Source organism: Panthera uncia, chromosome C2, assembly GCF_023721935.1.
Source record: "Panthera uncia isolate 11264 chromosome C2, Puncia_PCG_1.0, whole genome shotgun sequence".
In the NCBI taxonomy this organism is placed as follows: domain Eukaryota; kingdom Metazoa; phylum Chordata; class Mammalia; order Carnivora; family Felidae; genus Panthera; species Panthera uncia.
Window position 1 is genome coordinate 129,154,679 of NC_064810.1, and position 20,850 is coordinate 129,175,528.

At 38.7% G+C, this 20,850-nt stretch overlaps 1 protein-coding gene across 1 annotated transcript in view; it reads right to left on the reverse strand.

The window, feature by feature from the left end:
• The window catches only part of COL6A6 (collagen type VI alpha 6 chain), a 118,328-nt gene that overhangs the window by 33,795 nt on the left and 63,683 nt on the right, over positions 1-20,850 (reverse strand). Inside the window, exons 24-31 of the mRNA XM_049629836.1 lie at positions 19,272-19,334; positions 18,426-18,476; positions 16,292-16,327; positions 15,502-15,564; positions 3,944-4,006; positions 2,837-2,872; positions 2,685-2,721; positions 828-839 (exon numbers count right to left, since the gene is read on the reverse strand). Coding sequence (XP_049485793.1) covers positions 828-839; positions 2,685-2,721; positions 2,837-2,872; positions 3,944-4,006; positions 15,502-15,564; positions 16,292-16,327; positions 18,426-18,476; positions 19,272-19,334 — 361 coding nt within the window. The remainder of the gene's footprint in view (positions 1-827; positions 840-2,684; positions 2,722-2,836; positions 2,873-3,943; positions 4,007-15,501; positions 15,565-16,291; positions 16,328-18,425; positions 18,477-19,271; positions 19,335-20,850) is intronic.

Genomic DNA, 20,850 nt, shown 5'->3' on the forward strand with positions numbered 1-20,850 from the left:
CCCTATATCTCAGGCACACTGGACTTGTGTCAGTTCCTAGAAAATGCCTAGGTCTGTCTGTCCTGTATCATGGCCTCTGCATTTGGTTCTTTCTCTTGGCTCTTATAAGCTGGCCTTCTTTTTATTCTTTAGTCCAAACTCCAATGTCACTGCCTCAAGGAGGAGCTCTCCATCCTAAAGCATTTTTCCCATCCCCTAACATTCTTCTGTGACAGAGCATCCTGTTCTTTATCTCTTTCACAGCAACCTTTGGATTCCGTATTTCGTGCACGTGTTTATCATCTGGACCCTCTGCTAGAATGGAAGCTTCTGAAGGCAGGAATTATGTCCATCTTATTCAGCCCCGTGTCCCCAGTACCTAGCACATAATAACACTTTCAATAAATATTTGTGGAGTGACTGAAAATGCAACTAGAGGGCATGGGTTGATGGGTTTATACATAAGGTATACGGTATAAGGGTGTAAGAGGGTAGTTGCCTACTACATCTTAATTCTTAACCACTAGATTACAGAGACAATAGACAGAGAAAATGAAGGGAGGGAGACTTATTATTACCAAAAAACCCTACTGGTAAGGTTAATGGTAATGTTACTCATTAAAATATTAATTAAAAGATCAAACAACTTGGTTGAGAAACAGCCGGGAGACTCAGCTAAAGCTGAGCGATTTATTGGAGGCGGGTCTGTGCTACCAGTATGAGGCAGCAAAGGCAGCTCAGATAAAATTTATATCATTTGGCAGGCAACACTTTGTTTTAACTCGTCTTTCCAGACGTATGACATTTTGGAGCTTGATTATAACTTGCTGTAAATAAAGATTACTTACCATGGCCGCCAGCTGGGGAAGAAGAACAAAGGAGACTGGGTTATTATTTGGTAGAACAGAGTTCGGTACCGTGTAGGGAAGTCATGGCAGTAGAAGCTCTGCCCTGTGTGCTTTTTGCAGACGACTCAAACATCAAGGCAACAGAAAAAGTTTGGAGAAAATGCAGACGGATCCCAGCATCTTGGCAAAAACAAGATGGGAGAAGCGGGACAATATGCAGTCATAAATCAGCAGCCTGCAGCCAGCTGTCAGAGGGAAAGAACCTTTGCCTGGGAAGGAACATTATACTACAGAGAGACACACGGAATTTGGAAAATTAAAAGGTCCTAACCCTCTTTAATTTTTTCCCCATGTGTGCATCTATAGGTGTTAATTTTATGTATAGACACACATATGAGTGTACAAATATGTATTTGTGTGTGTGTGTGTGAACATCAGAGGTGGATTTACTCTGAAGTAGATGAAGCATAAATAAGCTTTAGGTCTGCACTGTCCAATATGGAAGCCACTAGCCACATGTGACTATTTACATTTGAATTAAAGTTAAATGAAACAAATTCAGGTTCTCAGTAGCACTAACCATCTTTCAAGTACTCAAAGTCACAGGTGGCTAGCGGCTACTGTATTGAACAGTGTGGTGAAACACCTCTATCGCTGCAGAGAGTTCCGCTCGACCGCGCTGCTTGTAACTTCTCACCTTTCACTTGCATGGCACAAGACCCTGAGAAGGGACCTAGCCATGTGTTCATGTGATCATGTGCTTCTAGAAGAGGCAGAAGTCACTGGTCGTGATTTCCTTTCCCGTTCTAAACCACACTTTCTTTGGACATAATTTTGTACCTACTTTTGGATTTATAATTTTGTATTAAGCCTCTCAAATTGTAAAAGACTGGGCATCACACTTGGATCTACCTTTGAATCATAATGGTTCACATGGCTCCAATGTTAAAAAGCCCACTGTGTTAATTCAGCTGAAAGCAACTGGCCTTCATGACCTTGTATATTTTGATTCTCATCATGGATCGTTCTGTTATGGTACCAAAAGGGAGAGTTACGACCAACACTGCATTCAAAGGTTTAAAAAGGCAATGTCATTGAGACCAAGGCTCTCTGCAGAAACGGGCTCTAGTTTGTCTATTTTTCTTCCTCAAAATACCTTGAAGGAATTTTTCAGTCATAGTGTTTATTTGGGAAGTCATTGCATATTTGTAGATGAACGTCAAATAGTCAATTCTTTACTCATCTTGTACCTGGAATTCCTTTAATGGTGCTAACATATATTTTTATAGAAGAGGCTGCTATTAGGGCCTTAAAGCAAATTCAAAAGAGCATTTGCCAATCAAAATGCATTTTCCGCTTTAAAAATTTTGAAAGAGAAAAAATATGTAGGCAAAATGAATAATTTTATAAGCAAATCAATCATTCCAACTAAAAGTAATCAAGCATCCTTTCCAGAAAAGAAGTAATAAACAATAAACCAAACTAAATGCTCCCACCCATCAGGACACCCTATTATGACAGCTAGCTTCCACACCAGATGAACTCAATCCTGTGTTATTGTCAGGTATTAATCATCTTTAAAAGTTCAGTGTTACTCTCCACTGATTGATTTCACTCAATTTTCCCTAGGTTAAAAGCACTAGATAGATTATTAATTAGTGCTTGCGACAGGTTCCAAAAGACATGATGGCGGTCAAAGAAGGAGTTATGTCTATGCTGACTCAAAATATATGCAGTGGCATCTGTAATTTTAAGAGATTGGCTGGTAAAGTGTCTCAATTCTGAGGGCATAATTCACTGCTCTTCTTCTATGAATGCTTTGACAACTTGGGTGATCAATTTAAGCAGGGTACTTACGGCTGTGGTCCCGTACATACTGAATGAGCTCACACGTCTGCAGTTCAAAAATAAAACAAAGAATTAACTGACTGACTGCCAGGTCTTCAAGTCTAAAAATAAATAAACTTAATGAAGTACAGAGCATTTTGTTGGAATCAGGAGATACGTACGGAAAATGAAGCCAATCCTCTGGCCCCTTTCACACCCTAGGAAACAAAAGAAATGTGGTCTCATTGCTCCACACACACACATCAGTAGCCAGAATGTGCATTACCCTCAGAAAGTGAAATTTTCTGAAGTTTTTATTCTTAAGTTAGAGGGGAAAAAGGAATACGTGTAGGAGGATCATCATCACCAAGTTAAGAGTAACATTCTAGGGGAAATAAATTGTAAGCAGCAACCTTGATGAACACAAACCTCCAAAGGCCACCTTCCTCCAGCCCCATCTCTGGACAACAAGGGTCATCTAGAATCTAAGGATGAGCTGAAAACTGAACATGGGCATGGAGAGCTGTGGAGCAGGTTTATGGCTTAGAATTAGACAAGGATGGACTATCCATTACAGCTGCCCGTCCTTAAGGGAGGTTCAGACTTCCTTAACCCTGTGCTTTGCCTTGGCTACCAAACAGCTGAACTGAACCTTCCTCTGTTCCCATCTTTGGTTGGATGACAAAGGGACCAGACTCAAACCGAACATCTGGAAAGGTAATCCCAACAGTGTTCCAAAAATGAATGAATATACATATATATGGAACTGCCTGGATTGGGAAAAGAACAAAGTGGAATTGGTTTTAATTTCACCTATTCAATTCCATCTTAGCAACAGGAAGAGTCTGGCTACTCTCAAAGAGAGACACCCAAGGAAAAACGCAATGAAGCCCCACCCAAACTCCTGGCAAAAATAAGTTCCATGTGAATGCAACTTTGATCATTTATTCCCTCTTTATTAATTTCCTTCCACTTCCCTTCATTCACTAACCACTTATTGAATATAAGAGGACAAGAATTGGGCAAATAAATTCACTGACAACTGGGAAATCACATTTTAGTCCAATACTTTTCATTTCCTCGCTCAAAATCCCCTCAACTCACAAGAAATGGCAACTGATTTTTAATCAGCATTACCCCCTCCTATCTCAAAGCACATAAATGTGGAAAAGTAGTGAAAATAGTCACCAAGGTGCAAAGACAGAAAGCCTACACATTTGGACAATGAAGACTCCATGCACTTTTTATTTAGAAAAGGATCTGGTGTCATTTAGGACTTTTCAACTTACCTTGCGTCCAGGAGGTCCTGGCTCCCCAGGGGATCCCATCTCTCCTGGAAGCCCAGCGGATATCTCAAAGCAGAATTTGTTTATTTTAAAATTATATTTATACATATACGTATAGGTGTCTGTTGTTGTGTTTTAAATGTCAAAGACAATACGCTTTTATTTTAGAACACAGAGATTTCCGAAAAACACACAAAAGGAAGAAATCTTTAGCAATTGTTTTGCTCCCAAATAATCCTTGTTAACATTTAATGTCTTTTCTTCTAGTCTTTGACTTTTTTATTCTTTTGGTATTTTTATATGGTTCCATATACATATATTCTTTTAAAATCTAATTTTATACTCTTTCCCGCTATCTTTTAAACTAAATGTATCTCTGGAAATTTTCATGTTATTATTTTTTAAATCACTTTTCATGGCTGCATAATATTTCATTACACAACCATACCATGATTTCTTTCATTTGTCCCTTATTATTGGCATTTAGGTTTGTGGTTGTTGTAATAAGCTACACCACTACAGAATTATATATGCAATTCTGATTATTTCGTTAGGGAAGATTGCTAGAACTGGAATTGCTGGATCAAAGGAGATATTTTTATCTAAATGAGATGGTAGATGACAACAAACAAATCAAAAACCCAGAAACACAAAAATTTAAATATAAAAACCTTGAAACAAGAAGAAAATGCTTAAAATGTGGCTGCAGATATTTATCATAAAATAATGAATAACAGCTGTAATAAAAACAATTGATGTTGGCTACTCACTACATGCCAGGAATTTTTCTGTGTGCATTTAACAATATAATTTATCGTAAAGAAGGCTAGAATTTAATTTAAAAATTAGGGCAACATTCCTTAGTTCATTCAACATGCCAAGGGATTTACAATCTTCATAGGAATGAAAAAATGAAGTTGTCTAAAATCAACTTAATTTTTACAAGCATTGTCTAGGAAGCAGGGAATAACTGTTGATGTCCTTTGGGTATTCTACAGTGTGTTGGGTTGAGTGAAAAAAACTTGCTGATCGTATTTACTTTAGAAGATACAGATTAGCCTCTCAGGGTGGGGAGGGAAATGGCAGATTGAACATATGCATTTACACTTCTGCTCCCTCTCAAAGTCGCATTAAAATGATAGTAAGTAGATTTTTTTTTAAGGCCAAAAAATAAAAAAAATAAATTAAAAAAAATGGAGAGAATGAGAAAGACAATAGCCATAAACCTTCAGAGGCTAGAAAGCAGATGTGTAAGTTTTAAATGACTTAGCTGATCTGAAAAGGCTGTATCCTAAGCCAGCAGCAGGGAAAGCCAAGAACCCCTGTGTTTTATAACACACTTCTAGAAGGCTCAAGAATTGGCAGCACCTGGTACCTCCAAAAGTGGAGGTGAAAGGGAGGGGTGAAATAAGGAGGACTGGTTGCAAATCAGTTTAGGAATCCCCCAATCTCCTCTCTATTGTCTACAGTTGGGTGAATATCCTTTTTTCCACTCCAACAACAGAGGCAAAACTGAGGTATCTGCACCAGGGAACTCCAGAGTTGAGAGACAACGGTACAATCCTACAAACAGGGCAATTCAATTAAAGTATGTGAAATAGATATGAGACCCTTCACGTTTCCTTTTCCATGTGGCTTCATGAAAGCTACAGTCAGACCTTCATCTTCAGGCAGGAAACTGAAACAATCTTCTCAGGGGAATGTGACTAGACAAAGAAGACCTAAGATATCGATATCAGAGGTCTGGTCAGTAAAGAACTAACTTAGCCAGATCACTCTTCAGTAAAACTTGTAGTTGACCAGCTCTATCAATGTCTTTGGGGCTTCCAATTAGCCTTTTGGTCTTCAATTCTTAAATAGGAAGAGACAGCCCATTCTCCAGACATGCTGGGAATAGAGATCAAAACAGAAAAACACAAACTGTAGGAAAAAGACTATGCTGGGCAAAGAAGACTGTAAAAATACTAATTTATATCCTCAGAACGATAAGAGAAGATGTTTCAGCTATGAAACAAGGGAGGATAGTATAAAACATATTTAGAGAACAAAAACAAGCTCTTGAAAATTAAATCATGAAGGGAACATTGTAAAATAATGTCAAAGAAATCTCGCAGAAAGTAGAGCAAAAAGACAACCTGAAAAATAGGAGAGAAAAAAGAGATAAGGGGCAGAGGGATTGCCATTTTTTTCCCATCAGAAGCCTTGTAAAATTATATTTGACTCTCTAAATCAGTGGTTCTCAACTAGGGAGAATTTTGTGCCCTTCAAGGGAGAGATTTGACAATGCTTGGAGACATTTTTGGCTGTCATATTGGGGCAGGGTAGAGAAGGGCAGTGCTACTGGAATCTAGTGGGTAGAGGCCAGGGATGCTGGTAACCATCCTATAATCCACAGGACATCCCCAACAGCTAAGAATTATGCAGTCCAAAATGTCAATAGTGTTGAGGTTAAGACACCCTACCTTAAAGTATGTACATGTGTCAACCTGATTAAAAAAATAACCACACAAACACACATATAAACACAAAATAAAATAAGATAGGTTAAAAAATCATGGCAAAGTAAAAGAAAATCCTTCAGTTAGGGGAAAAAAAAACAAGATGAAAATTTAGAAAACTAAAAATGTAATCATTCAAAGAAAGCTGAAGAGGCACTCACAATTTAAGGCAAAACAACCAATCAAAACTTCAGCTTTTTCAGAAGGAAAACCTGGAGGTTTTCAGTGTTTAAACTTCAACTTCAAATACAGAAATATTCACATAGATATGGGAAAAGCAGCTTGGCAGGTGAAATAATAAATTACAAACAGTGATGAATTGTGGGGAAAAAAAGAAATTCAAGTAATCAGAGTCCAAAAGAAAAAGTTCACATGCTTCCCACTGGTTCATTGTTTTATAAAAATGATTAATGTGGCATTGAGGGACAAGAACCCAACAAACAGCTGAACTTGTTAGCATGCTTCCAATGTTCAAGAGTAAACTATTTCATTAAAAAGCTAAGGGAAAGGATCCAGAGATATTTCAATGCAGATGACATGTGGATTAATTTGCAAGTCTTTCTAATTATTTTTCTAATTATATCAGTCATTTATATTTGAGAGCCTAATGTTTAAAGGATAGTCATCCAAAAACATGTATGAGGAAAAGAATTATAGCTGAGATGCAGTCCTCTTAGGAGTAGCAGGATGGAGGGAAAGAGCAGTTTCTTTATTTTATCCCTAAAACCTATATAAATAACATCTACACAGGCAAGATATGTCCAAGATGGTGTCATGGTTAGACCCTGAACTTACCTCCTCCCAAGGGCATACCAAATCTACACCTACCTATAGAGCAATCTATTCTGAAGAACTGAGGGCTGACTGAACATCTGTACAACAAAGGATAGAGGGACCACAAAAAGAATGGCAGGAGAGATGGAAGAGAGACAGAAACCACAGAAAACCCACCCCTGAAGCCATGAACTGCAGTGCTATAAACATTCTCCAGGATAGATTACATTAGGCCATTAAACAAGTATCAAAAAATTTAAGAAGACTGTAATTATATCAAGCATCTTTTCTAATCACGATGGGATGAAACTAGAAATCAATCGCAAGAAAACTGGAAAAAAACATAAATATGTGGAGGCTAAACAACATGCTATTAAACAACCAATGGTTACTGAAGAAATCAAAGAGGAAATTAAAAAAAATATATACCTAGAGGGAATCCTGGGAAGATGGCGGCGTAGGAGGATGCTGGGCTCACCGCGCATCCTGCTGATCACTTAGATTCCACCTACACCTGCCTAAATAACCCAGAAAACCGCCAGAAGACTAGCAAAATGGAGTCTCCGGAGCCAAGCGCAGATGAGAGGCCCACAGAAGAGGGTAGGAAGGGCAGCGAGGCACGGTGCGCGCTCCACGGACTGGCGGGAGGGAGCCGGGGCAGAGGGGCGGCCTGCCGGCCAAGCAGAGCCCCCGAGTCCGGCTGGCAAAAGCGGAGGGGCCGGACAGAGTGTGTTCTGACAGTAAGTGGGACTTGACATCTGGAAGGTTATAAGCTAACAGCTTCGCTCGGAGAACGGGAGGGCTGGAGGACAACGGGAGGGAGAGTTGTTGAGCCCCGGACGACAGAGCTCAGCTTGGCGGGGAACAAAGGCGCTCGCCAGCGCCATCTCCCTTGACCATCCCCCAGCCAAAATCCCAAAGGGAACCAGTTCCTGCCAGGGAACTTGCTTGCACTGCGCAAACACCCAACGCTGTGCTTCTGCGGATCCATCCCTCCGGGGGGTCTGACTCCCTCCCGGTGCCGCAGGGCCCTCCTGAAGCGGATCTCCAAAGGAAGAGTGAGCTGAGCCTGCCCCTCCCACCCCTGTGCACCTTGCGGATCCACCCCAGGTAATACGCCAGATCCCCAGCACCACAAGCCTGGCAGTGTGCAAGCAGCCCAGACGGGCCACGCCACCCCACAGTGAATCCTGCCCCTAGGAGAGGGGAAGAGAAGGCACACACCAGTCTGACTGTGGCCCCAGCGGTGGGCTGGGGGCAGACATCAGGTGTGACTGTGGCCCCGCACACCAACGCAAGTTATTCAAGACAGCACAGGGGAAGTGCCCCGCAGTTCCCCACCACTCCAGGGACTACCCAAAAGGACAAAACGGAAGAATTCCCCTCAGAAAAATGTCCAGGAAATAACAACAGCTAACGAACTGATCAAAAACGATTTAAACAATGTAACAGAAAGTGAATTTAGAATAATAGTCATAAAATTAATCGCTTGGCTTGAAAACAGTATAAAGGACAGCAGAGACTCTCTTGCTACAAAGATCAAGGGACTAAGGAACAGCCAGGAGGAGCTAAAAAATACTATCAATGAACTGCAAAATAAAATGGAGACAACTATGGCTCGGATTAAAGAGGCAGAGGAGAGAATAGGTGAACTAGAAGATAAAATTATGGAAAAAGAAGAAGCTGAGAAAAAGAGAGATAAAAAAATCCAGGAGTATAAGGGGAAAATTAGAGAACTAAGTGATGCACTAAAGAGAAATAATATATGCATAATTAGTATTCCAGAGGAGGAAGAGAGAGGGAAAGGTGCTGAAGGGGTACTTGAAGAAATAATAGCTGAGAACTTCCCGGATCTGGGGAAGGAAAAAGGCACTGATATCCAAGAGGCACAGAGAACTCCCTTCAGACATAACTTGAATCGATCTTCTGCACGACATATCATAGTGAAACTGGCAAAATACAAGGATAAAGAGAAAATTCTGAAAGCAGCTAGAGATAAACGTGCTCCAACATATAAAGGGAGACCTATAAGACTCGTGACCGATCTCTCTACTGAAACTTGGCAGGCCAGAAAGGAATGGCAGGAGATCTTCAATGTGTTGAACAGAAAACATATGCAGCCGAGAATCTTTTATCCAGCAAGTCTGTCATTTAGAATAGAAGGAGAGATAAAGGTTTTCCCAAACAAACAAAAACTGAAGGAATTCGTCACCACTAAACCAGCCCTACAAGAGATCCTAAGGGGGATCCTGTGAGACAAAGTACCAGAGACATCGCTACAAGCATGAAACTACGGACATCACAATGACTCTACACCATATCTTTCTATCATAACACTGAACGTAAATGGACTAAATGCGCCAACCAAAAGACATAGGGTATCAGAATGGATAAAAAAACAAGACCCATCTATTTGCTGTCTACAAGAGACTCATTTTAGACCTGAGGACACCTTCAGATTGAAAGTGAGGGGATGGAGAACTATTTATCATGCCACTGGAAGTCAAAAGAAAGCTGGAGTAGCCAGCCATACTTCTATCAGGCAAACTAGACTTTAAATTAAAGGCTGTAACAAGAGATGAAGAAGGGCATTATATAATAATCACAGGGTCTATCCATCAGGAAGAGCTGACAATTACAAATGTCTATGCGCCGAATACCGGAGCCCCCAAATATATAAAACAATTACTCATAAACATAAGCACCTTATTGATAAGAATGTGGTAATTGCAGGGGACTTTAACACTCCACTTACAGAAATGGATAGATCATCTAGACACACGGTCAATAAAGAAACAAGGGCCCTGAATGATACATTGGATCAGATGGACTTGACAGATATATTTAGAAGTCTGCATCCCAAAGCAACAGAATATACTTTCTTCTTGATTGCACATGGAACATTCTCCAAGATAGATCACATACTGGGTCAGAAAACAGCCCTTCATAAGTATACAAGAATTGAAATCATACCATGCATACTTAAAAAATACCTAGAAACAAATGAAAATGGAAACACAATGGTTCAAAGTCTCTGGGTTGCAGTAAAAGCAGTTCTAAGGGGGAAGTTTATATCAATGCAGGGCTACCTCAATAAAAGAGAAACATCTCAAATAAATAACCTAACCAATACCTAAAGGAACAAGAAAATAAAAGAAGAAACAAAGCCCAAAGTTAGAAGGAAATAATAAAGACCAGAGCAAAAATAAGTGAAATAGGGGCTAAAAAAAATCATAGGAAACATTAATGAAACTAAGAGCTGGTTCTTTGAAAAGCTAAACAATATTGATAAACCTTTAGCCAGACCCGTCAAGGAAAGAGAGAGAGAGAGAGAGAAGACTTAAATTAGAATTAAGAGAAAGGTAGAATTGACAGCACAGAAGTATAAAGGATCAAAAGAGACTACTCTGAAAAATTATATGCCAACAAATTGGACAACCTAGAAGAAATGAATAAATTCCTAGAAACATATTGTTTCCAAGACTGAATCAAAAAAGAAAATCTGAACAGACCAATTATCAGTAATGAGACTGAATTGTTAATTAAAAAAAAAAAAAAACTTATAACAAACAAAAATCCAGGACCAGATGGCTTCACAGGTGAATTCTACCAAACATCTGAAGAAGATTTAATACCTGCCCTTCTCAAACTATTCCAAAACACAAAGAGGAAGGAAAACTTCCAAATTCATTCTATGAGGGCAGCATTACCTTTATACCAAAATTGGGGTGTGGGGGGGAAACCCACTACAAGCAAAGAAAATTACAGGCCAATATCCCTGATGAATATAGATGCAAAAATTCTCAACAAACTATTAGCAATTCTAATTCAGCAATACATTATTAAGGTCATCCACCACAGTCAAGTGGGATTTATTCCAGGATGTGAGACAGGTTCAATACCCACCAATAAAATAAATCAAGTTGTTGTATCAAGACAACACATTAATGAAATGAAGACTAAAATCATATGCTCATCTCAATAGATGCAGAAAAAGCTTTGACAAAATCCCAGCATCCATTTATGACAAAAACTCTCAACAAATTAAGTTTAGAGGGAACCTGCCTCAACATAATAAAAGACTTATATGAAAAATCTACAGCTAACATCATATTCAGTGGTACAAAACTGAAAGTATTTCTTCTGAGATCAGGAACAAGACAAGGATGTCCACTCTCACCACCTTTTCCAACATAGTACTGGAAATCTGAGCTGCAGCAATCACACAAGAAATAAAAGGCACTCCAAATTGGTAAGGAAGAAGTAAAATTGTCACTATCTGCAGATGACATTATATACAGAAAACCCTAATGAGTCCATCAGAAAACTATGAAAATAAAGGAATTCAGTAAAGTCACAGGATACAAAATATAAGAAATCCCTTGCATTTCTGTACACTAATAACAAAGTAGCAGCAAGAAAAATTAAGAAAAAAAAATCCCATTTGTAATTGCACCAAAAAGAATAAAGTGCCCCGGAATAAATTTAACCAAGTAGGTGAAAGACCTATACTATGAAAACTATAGGACACTGATGGAAGAAAATGAAAACACAAGCAAGTAGAAAGATATCCTATGCTCATGGACTAGAAGAATTCATATTGTTAAAAATGTTCATACTACCCAAAGCAATCTACAGATTCAGTGCAATCCCTATCAAAATACCAGTGGTATTTTTTACAGAACTAGAATAAGTAATCCTAAAATTTATATGGAACCATAAAAGACCCTGAATACCCAAAGCAATTTTGAGAAAGAAAAACAAAGTTGGAGGTATCACAATGCCAGATTTCAAGATATACTACAAAGCTATAGTAATCAAAATGGTATGATACTGGCACAGAAACAGACACATAGATCAATACAAAAGAATGGAAAACCCAGAAATACACCTATGGTTATGTGGTCAATTAACCTATGACAAAGGAGGCAAGAATATACAATATGGAAAAGACAGTCTTTTCAACACATGATGCTGGGAAAATTGGACAGCTACAAGCAAAAGAATGAAAGTGGACCACTTTCTTACACCATACACAAACATAAACTCAAAATGGATTAAGGACCTGAATGTAAAACTTGAAATCATAAAACTCCTCAAAGAAAACATAGGCACTAATCTGGATCTGTCTCCTCATGCAAGGGAAACAAAAGCAAAAATAAATGAGATTATTATCAAACTAAAGAGCTTTTGTGCAATGAAGGAAACCAGCAACAAAATGAAAAGGCAACCTTACTGAACGAAAGAAAATATTTGCAAAAGGTATATCCAATTAGGAGTTAATATCCAAAATATATAAAGAACGCATACAACTCAACACACACACACACACACACACACACACACACACACACAAACACAATCTGGTAAAAAAAAAAAAAAAAAACGGCAGAGAACTCGAATAGGCATTTTCCCAAAGAAAACATACAGATGGCCAACAGACATGTGAAAAGATGCTCAACATCAGTCATCATCAGGGAAATGCAAATCACAACCACTAGGAGATAATCATCTCACACTTGTCAGAATGCCTAAAATCAAAAACACAAGAAACAACAAGTTTTGGTTGGAGAAGATGTGGAGAAAAAGGAACCCTGGTGTACTGTTGATGGAAATGTAAATTGGTGCGGCCACTGTGGGAAACAGTAGAGAGGTTCCTCAAAAAATTAAAAATAGAAGTATCATATGGCCCAGTAATTCACGGATGCTTACCCAAAGAAAATGAAAATGTTAATTTGAAAAGGTATATGCACTCCTGTATTTATTGCAGCATTATTTTTTTAATGTTTATTTCTTTTTGAGAGAGAGAGAGGGAGGGGTAGAGAGAGAAGGCGGAGGGCGGGGGGGGGGGGGGGGGAGACAGGGGATCTGAAGCAGGCTCCACACTGATAGAAGTGAGCCCGATGTGAGGCTTGAATTCACAGACTGCAAGATCAGGACCTAAGCCAAAGTTGGATGCTCAACCGACTGAGCCACCCAGGTGCCACTACTGTAGCGTTATTTACAGCAGCCAAGATTTGGAAGCAACCTAAGTGTCTATCAGTAGATGAATGGATAAAGATGTGATACGCACACATGCACACACACACAAAAACAAATCGGATCAAAAAACGGGCAGAGGACTTGAACAGCTATTTTTCTAAAATGACATACAGATGGCCAACAGACTCATGAAAATCTGCTCAACAGCATTCATCATCAGGGAAAAGAATATCAAAACCACAGTGAGATATCACTATACACCTACCAGAAAGGCTAGATTCAAAAAGATAAGAAATAACAAGAGTTTGCCAAGGATGCGGAGAAAAGGGAACCCTGGTATACTGCTGGTAGAAATGTAAATTGTTGCAGACAGTATGGAGGTTCCTCAAAATATCAAAAATAGAAACACAATATGACCCAGTAATTCCACTTCTGAATGTTTACTCAAAGAAAATAAAAACAGTAATCTGAAAAGATAAACATCCTTAGCAATGTTAAGTGTCAATCAATAGATGAATGGATAAAGAAGATGGGATATATATTGCAGTGGAATGTTAATCATAAAAAGAATAAAATCTTGCCATTTGTGGCAACATGGATAGACTCTAGGTTATTATGCTAAGTGAAGTAAGTCAGAGAAAGACAAATACCATATGATTTCACTTATATGTAGAATCTAAAAAAATAACACAAATGAACAAAGAAACAACAACAGAAGCAGAAATAGACTCATGGATGGAAGGGACAACCAAATTGGTGGTTGCCAGAGGGGAGGTGGGTGGAGGGGCTTAAGAGGTAGACTTCCGGTTATAAAATAAGTATGTCATAGGGATGAAGAGTACAGCAGAGGAAATATGATCAATAATATCGTAATAATATATGGTGACAGATGGTGACTATACATCATGGTGAGCACTTTGTAATCTATGTAATTTCTATGTTGCACACCTGAAACTAATATAGTATTGTATATCAATTGTATTTCAATAAAAATTTTAAAATCCTGGAGAGTCATAGAGGTAGAAATGGCCAAGTGTAATGCAAAAGAGAATGAACACATAGGAGAGCATACAAGCCACCACACAATCCCTTAGAAGAGCAGGCAATTAAACAGTGGGTTTTTTTTTTTTACTAAAAAAACCCAATCTCTGTACATAAAGCTGTTGTGCTTAATAAAAACTCAATCAGGATAAAATTAACCACAGTGACAAAACTGGAAAACCACCTCAAGTATCAAGTTATATCAGACTTTGTTTTTCTTTTCCTGTTAATTAATATGGTGTTAAGATCAGTTTACCCAGTCAGTGCTGTGCTGAAGAAAAAAAAACAAAGAAATTTATTGAGAGACAATGATCAGAAGAATGTCTCTTTCACAAAGCAGCCACGTCATTTATACACAGTGGAAATATAAAAAGTCAACCAATGCAAAAATCCATTCTTAACCCACTGGAACCCAAATATGCCAATGCCTATGAGCTATGCTGGACACAAGGCATTAGGAAATTTCCAAGTCCCCCTATGGAATAATAAGGACATATTCAGTCACATAATAAATGGAAACACTTTTTCATAAAAATTAAGACATACTCTCTTAAGCTAAATGGGTATTAAGCTAAATACCTCATCAAAAGTAGTTTAACAAAACCTTAATAGTGAAGAACAAGACGCCAACGGGCCTTAGGCTGCACTAAATCTGCCAGGGAGACAGGATTAAACTGACCATATTTTCCAGTGCAAATTTTTGACTACAAGGATTCTTATAACAAAGTCTTATTTCCAGTGTTAAGAATGAAGGGGTGCCTGGGTGGCTCAGTTGGTTAAGTGTCTGACTTCAGCTCAGGTCATGATCTCTCACGGTTCATGAGTTCAAGCCCCACGTCGGGCTCTGTGCTGACAGCTCAGAGACTGGAGCCTTCTTCAGATTCTGTGTCTCCCTCTCTTTCTGCCCCTCCCTCACTCACACTGTCTCTCTCTCTCTCTCAAAAATAAACTTAAAAAAAAAAAAAAAGAAGAATGGTATGTTGGCAGCCAGAATGGGTGAACTTGTTCACTAAGAGCATATACGTCTTTGCCTTCTTGCTGGCATTGAAGGAGGAGTCATATATCCATTTCCTTCCCCAGGTATGCCTTAACAGCGCGCACACACACACACACACACACACACACACACACACACACACTTTGCAAGTCTTGAGGAACATTTTGCAAGTCTTGAGGAACAAGTAACAACTCAAATGAGTATAAAAGCATGGGAAGGACTTCCCAAAGTAGCTGAGGTTGTAAGGCCTTGGAATCTAAGATGCTTACCGTTTTGCCTCTGGCTCCTTTGGGTCCAGTTTCTCCTGGACCACCACGGTCCCCAGTCTCACCCTAATTAAGTTCAGAAAAATAAAATGGTAATTAAAATCCAAGAGCCACATCTCAATGTGTTTTTAAACTGATTCCAACACGAAGACATTTTTCATATACATTTTAATCTTCAAGAGTCTTCTCTGAAGTGTCTGTCCTCCCCCTCCTCCTTTCTCCCCTCCCCCGTTTTATGGCTCTCTACACAGCACAGGGCTGCCTCATCGTTTTACTCTGCCTCCCTCTTTCCAGCCACAACATAGTCAGCTCAGAGACATGAACTGTCCGTGCTTTTTATTCTGCTCCCTGATCGAATCACAGAACTTGACATTTACTGAACTCACTAAATGATTCTAGCAAAAGTGAAAGCTTTAAGGTAGAGGGCATCATTACTAACTTATTATCAGAAGGTGATTTATAATCACATTGGAAAAACCGAGCCAGGTGAAGGCAGGTTTTGGGTTTCTTTACATTTTACTTTCCTTTGAGCCAAGAAGAAAACACATTATGATAGAGGGGAAGGAGTCCATGTGAGAAGAAAAATAAAGGTGATTTTTTTCCTTTACTTATGATTTTAAAAACTAGAAATGAAATTTAAAAAAAAAGCCTGCTTCTCTCTCTCCCCTCTTTTCCTCATAAAGGTTTCTTTTTATTCATTGATCATTAACTATTCTTCTATCATCCTAGGATACATTTCACAGCCTCAGGAGTATTTCTGATTGATCTCTACTTAATATGAAGTGCACGGTACCTTAGGTCCACTTTCTCCAGGAAATCCTTCTTGCCCCTATAATTAACAGTATGGAAAATTAATATACGTATCACTGATGTAGGTTTGCCCTGACTTTGATTTTGCCTGCTGCCTCATTTGGTTTTAGTATCTCTGAATCAGCGAAGGGCCAAAACAACTATAAATGAAAATGTACATTATTTGAGAAACTAGCTCCAATTTCTAAATTAAACTGTACCAAAATATCATGACAACCTAAGTGGATAAATGCACACATCTGAGGAATTATAAAGCAGCTCTCCTTCTACTGGAGATACATAACAGGACAGCTGGTAATATGGCCGAGTGTCTCTGAAATAGTCCTCTTAGAACATATTTCAATGGAGAAATTTGGGAAACCTAGAGTTTAAATGTGATCACTTGTTTTCTGGTTCCCTGTTTACCTTAGTCCATAGACTATAATTGAGGATGTCTGATAATCCCCACTTGATGAAAAAACAATGATTTAAACTGAAGTTTATTTTCTGATTATTAAATGTAGTATCTCCTCAAACATATATAAAATAGAAAAGAATGGAAAGAAGAAAAATTACTCAAATCTCACTACCCAGAACTAACCGTTAGAAATGGTTTGTCCTGTTTTCTTATTTTTAGGGCGCCTGGGTGGCTCAGTCGGTTAAGCATCCACCTTCAGCTCAGGTCATGATCTCACAGTTGACGAGTTCGAGCCCTGCGTCGGGTTCTGTGCTGACAGCTCAGAGCCTGGAGCCGGCTTCAGACATGTGTCTCCCTCTCTCTCTCTCTGCCCCTCCCCTGCTCATGCTCTGTCTCTCTCTCTCTTGCTCTCAAAAATAAACATTAAAAAAAGTTAAAAAAAAAATCTTGTCCTATTTTCTTATTTTTTATTTTTTTAACTAAAAAAATTTTTTTAATGTTTATTTATTTTTGAGAGAGCACAAGCAGGGGAGGGGCAGAAAGGGAGAGAAACACAGAATCTGAATCAGGCAGGCTCCAGTCTCTGAGCTGTCAGCACAGAGCCCGATGTGAGGCTCAAACCCACAAACTGTGAGATCATAGTTTGAGCCGAAGTCGGCGCTCAACAAACTGAGCCACTCAGGTGCCCCTAGTCATTTTTTCTTTAAGCCCTTCAAAATGCATTTTTTAGCATGATTGGGATAAGTATTCTTTTCTAATTGTTTACATAACTCCAAACTTCATATATATTCATTTTAAAGAGGGTGAATATTCTAATGCTATTAGCTACTTAATATTTCTCTTTTATCAGATATTGAGATTGTTTTCAATTATTCTGTAAAGAAAATTTCACTGGAAATGCCTCATTCATTAGTGATTTTTTTTTTCAAAGAAATTTTAGCTTTTTGGGGTTTATTTTTCCAGTCTCTTGCATAATTCCTAGTGGGATTTCACTTGGAATTAATTGATCCTTTATAATGTTTTAGACTTTCCAACAAGACTTTGGTATGTCTCCATTTAGTAAAGTTTTATATTTCAGTAATTATTTGTCATAGGTCTCAAATATTTCGCAGAAGGGATATTCTTAACTACATAATGTTTTTGTGGATACTGTTATTGTGATTTCTAAGTGGTTATTATTTATATACAGAAATCACTGGTTTTGTAAATTTATCTTACTTCCAGATCCTTAAATATTCAAAATATAAAGTTATAATTCCGATACAAAGTTAAAAGTTTTTATTTTTGAGTTATTCCTTGGCTCAATGCACGTTAAAAAGGCCCGTGAAATGTCTCACTAATGGTTAAACAGATTATGAGAACAAATTTTGGAATGCCTCCCTGAGTAAACTCGAGCACAGAGCTGCTAAGATTAGAGGCACTGTTCAGGCTGTAAAAAGTCAGGCCCTGGCCACACATCTCTACAGAGAACAGAAAATTAATTTCAAGTTTCAATTGTTGCCTGTGCCTTAAACCATCAAATTGTATTTTCTTCTACCACATTCTCCAAGGGATATCAGCAAATAAGTTATCAAAATCTATCTCTAAATATCCAAGACTGCCCTATTCACTGCTTTTTTTCCCTCTTAAATGTAACAAAACAAAACAAAAAAAACCAACAAAACTAAAAAAAGCACAAAAAATAAATGAAAATTTTCAGCTTCCAGTCAATGTGTCTTACCTTTGCTCCTTTCCTTCCAATGCTGCCATAACCTGGAGGGCCATCATCGCCCTGTAAACAAAGGCATTAATTACAAACATCCGAGACTACAGACTGGAGGCAGGCTTATCCACAAGAAGACACACCCGGTTTTTTGGTTTGATTAGGAGAAATTAGGAAGCAGGATACTTCCTCTGGAGCTGGCCACTGACATTTGGTGATAGTAGCACTAAAGATAACTCTCAGTGACAGATATAGACCGTGCACTGTCCCTTAGTCTCGCTTGTTTCATCTGTAAAGTGGAACTAAAAGTTATAACCACTCATGATGTTATTATGAGGACCGAATGAGAAAATTTGAGGCATACAGTCATGTCAATAAAAGGAGGTAGTGGTGCTTCTGTTTAACACCTGTATTTTTAACACCTTAGCTCTAATCCATTTTCAGTTTGCTAGATGAAAATAAGGCCTTCTAAATTCTTGGTCAATGGCTACTGTCAGACCCTTGCAGAAGGTCTTTGTGACAAGTCCTGAGCTCTGGGGGAGGGTGGGCTGGGTTTCTGATGAACAGGTTCTGATGGGCGGAAAGGATAGAAGAAGGGTTACGGGGATGCTCAAGACACGTTTTTGTCCAGTTTATCAGTTTATCATTTGCCTTTAAAAGCATCCTGGCCAGGGTGTTTGGTATGGGCAAGTGGCCACCTTAGGAAAGGAACTAATCCAAGTTAAGGATAATATCTCAGTTTCTGGAAAGTTAAAAGCTAGACTGGGGTGGTATCTTTAATACATGCCCCAGAGAACCACACATGATATCTATTGAACTAAAAGATTCCAAGGGCCACGTCAAAAGTAGGGATCAAATACAAACCGGCAAGCCTCGAGGACCGGGGAGGCCAATAGGTCCTCTTTCTCCCAAATCTCCAGGTTCTCCCTGTCAAACAAAACAGTGAAATGTGTCCTTGTCAGGCTTGTTATTATTTTCTGATAAAGGAAATGAGCAGTGACGGTACTAAGATAATAGTTAGTTATACAACTGCATCCATGTCATTGTATCGAACACAGTGACAATGGCTTTGTGGTCAGGACTGCGAGTTGTATAAGCAATGCAAGGAATTGGCTGTTGTTGGCTAGTGAGGTCTCCTGCATTGACGAATGAAGTCCCAGCAAGACTGATACATTGTTTAGTGCAAGTTGCCATCTTGGCAGCTCAGTACCATGAACCGCACCCTTGGAAATGTCTTACCATGAGTCAAAGAGGAAGCTCTGTACTGTTTTAAAAAATTAACAAAACTGTTTTCCAAGATGATCCATCAAATCATCTGGCTGCTGCAAAGACAACAGACTTCTTAATCTAGTTTTAAGTGCTAATCAAGATAACCAAGTTAGCACGACATTCATGGCAATTGTTTCTGACTTCTGACTAGTAGACTATCTACTGTGGGTTATAAATCAATCTCAGGATTATGCTGAGTGAAGTCCAGCTACTTGGGAAAGTTAACACAGCTCTACAAAAGAAGGTTAACTCCTTTTCTTAAAAAAAAAAAAAGAAAAAAGAAAAGAAAAGAAAAGAAAAAAGATGTTAGATTTTAGATTTACATAAATGGCAAGGTAGTACACAGAGTTTGTATACACTCCACATCTAGCTTACCCTATTGTTAGCATTATATTAGTTACATTAGTAGGGCCCATTTATCACAATGCATAAATGAATACTGATTCATTCTTATTAACTAAAGCCCATACTTTATTCAGCTTTTTTTTTTTTTTTTTTTTTTTTAAGTTTTTACCTAATATCCTTTTTCTCTTCCAGGATCCTATCCAAGATACCATATCATGTCTTCTTAAGTTCCTTTAGACTGTGACAGTTTATTGGATTTTCCTTGTTTTTGAGGACCTTGACGGTTTTGAGGAGTACTGCTGAGGTATTCTGTAGAATGTCCCTCAACTGGGGTCTTTCTCATGATTACGGTGGATTTTATGGGTTTAGGGGGTAAAGATCACAGAGGTAAAGTGCCATTCTCATTACAACATAACAAGAGAACATTCTATCAACATGGCTATCACTATTGATGTTAACCTTGACCATTTGGCTGAGGTAGTGTTGGTCACGTTTCTCCACTATCTAGTCATTCCCTGTCTTTCCCATAATGTACTCTTTAGAAAGGAGTGTGGAAACGTACCCAGCCCACACTTTGGGAGTGGGAGTGGTTAAGGCATTTTTAAAGACAGAAAGGCAACCAGTTAAGTGTGAGAAGTGCAAATGGACAAATGTCCACTAGCACTGAACTCAGAGTAATACAGAGTTGGGTTCCATGGCTGGGAAGCAGAAGATCACCTTTCTTTCAGGGTAGTGGTTCTTAAAATTGGCTCTGGGGCCACCTGTCTCACAACTACCTCAGGTCCACATGCAAAGGAAATTCCTGGACTCCACTGGTATGGTCTCTCAT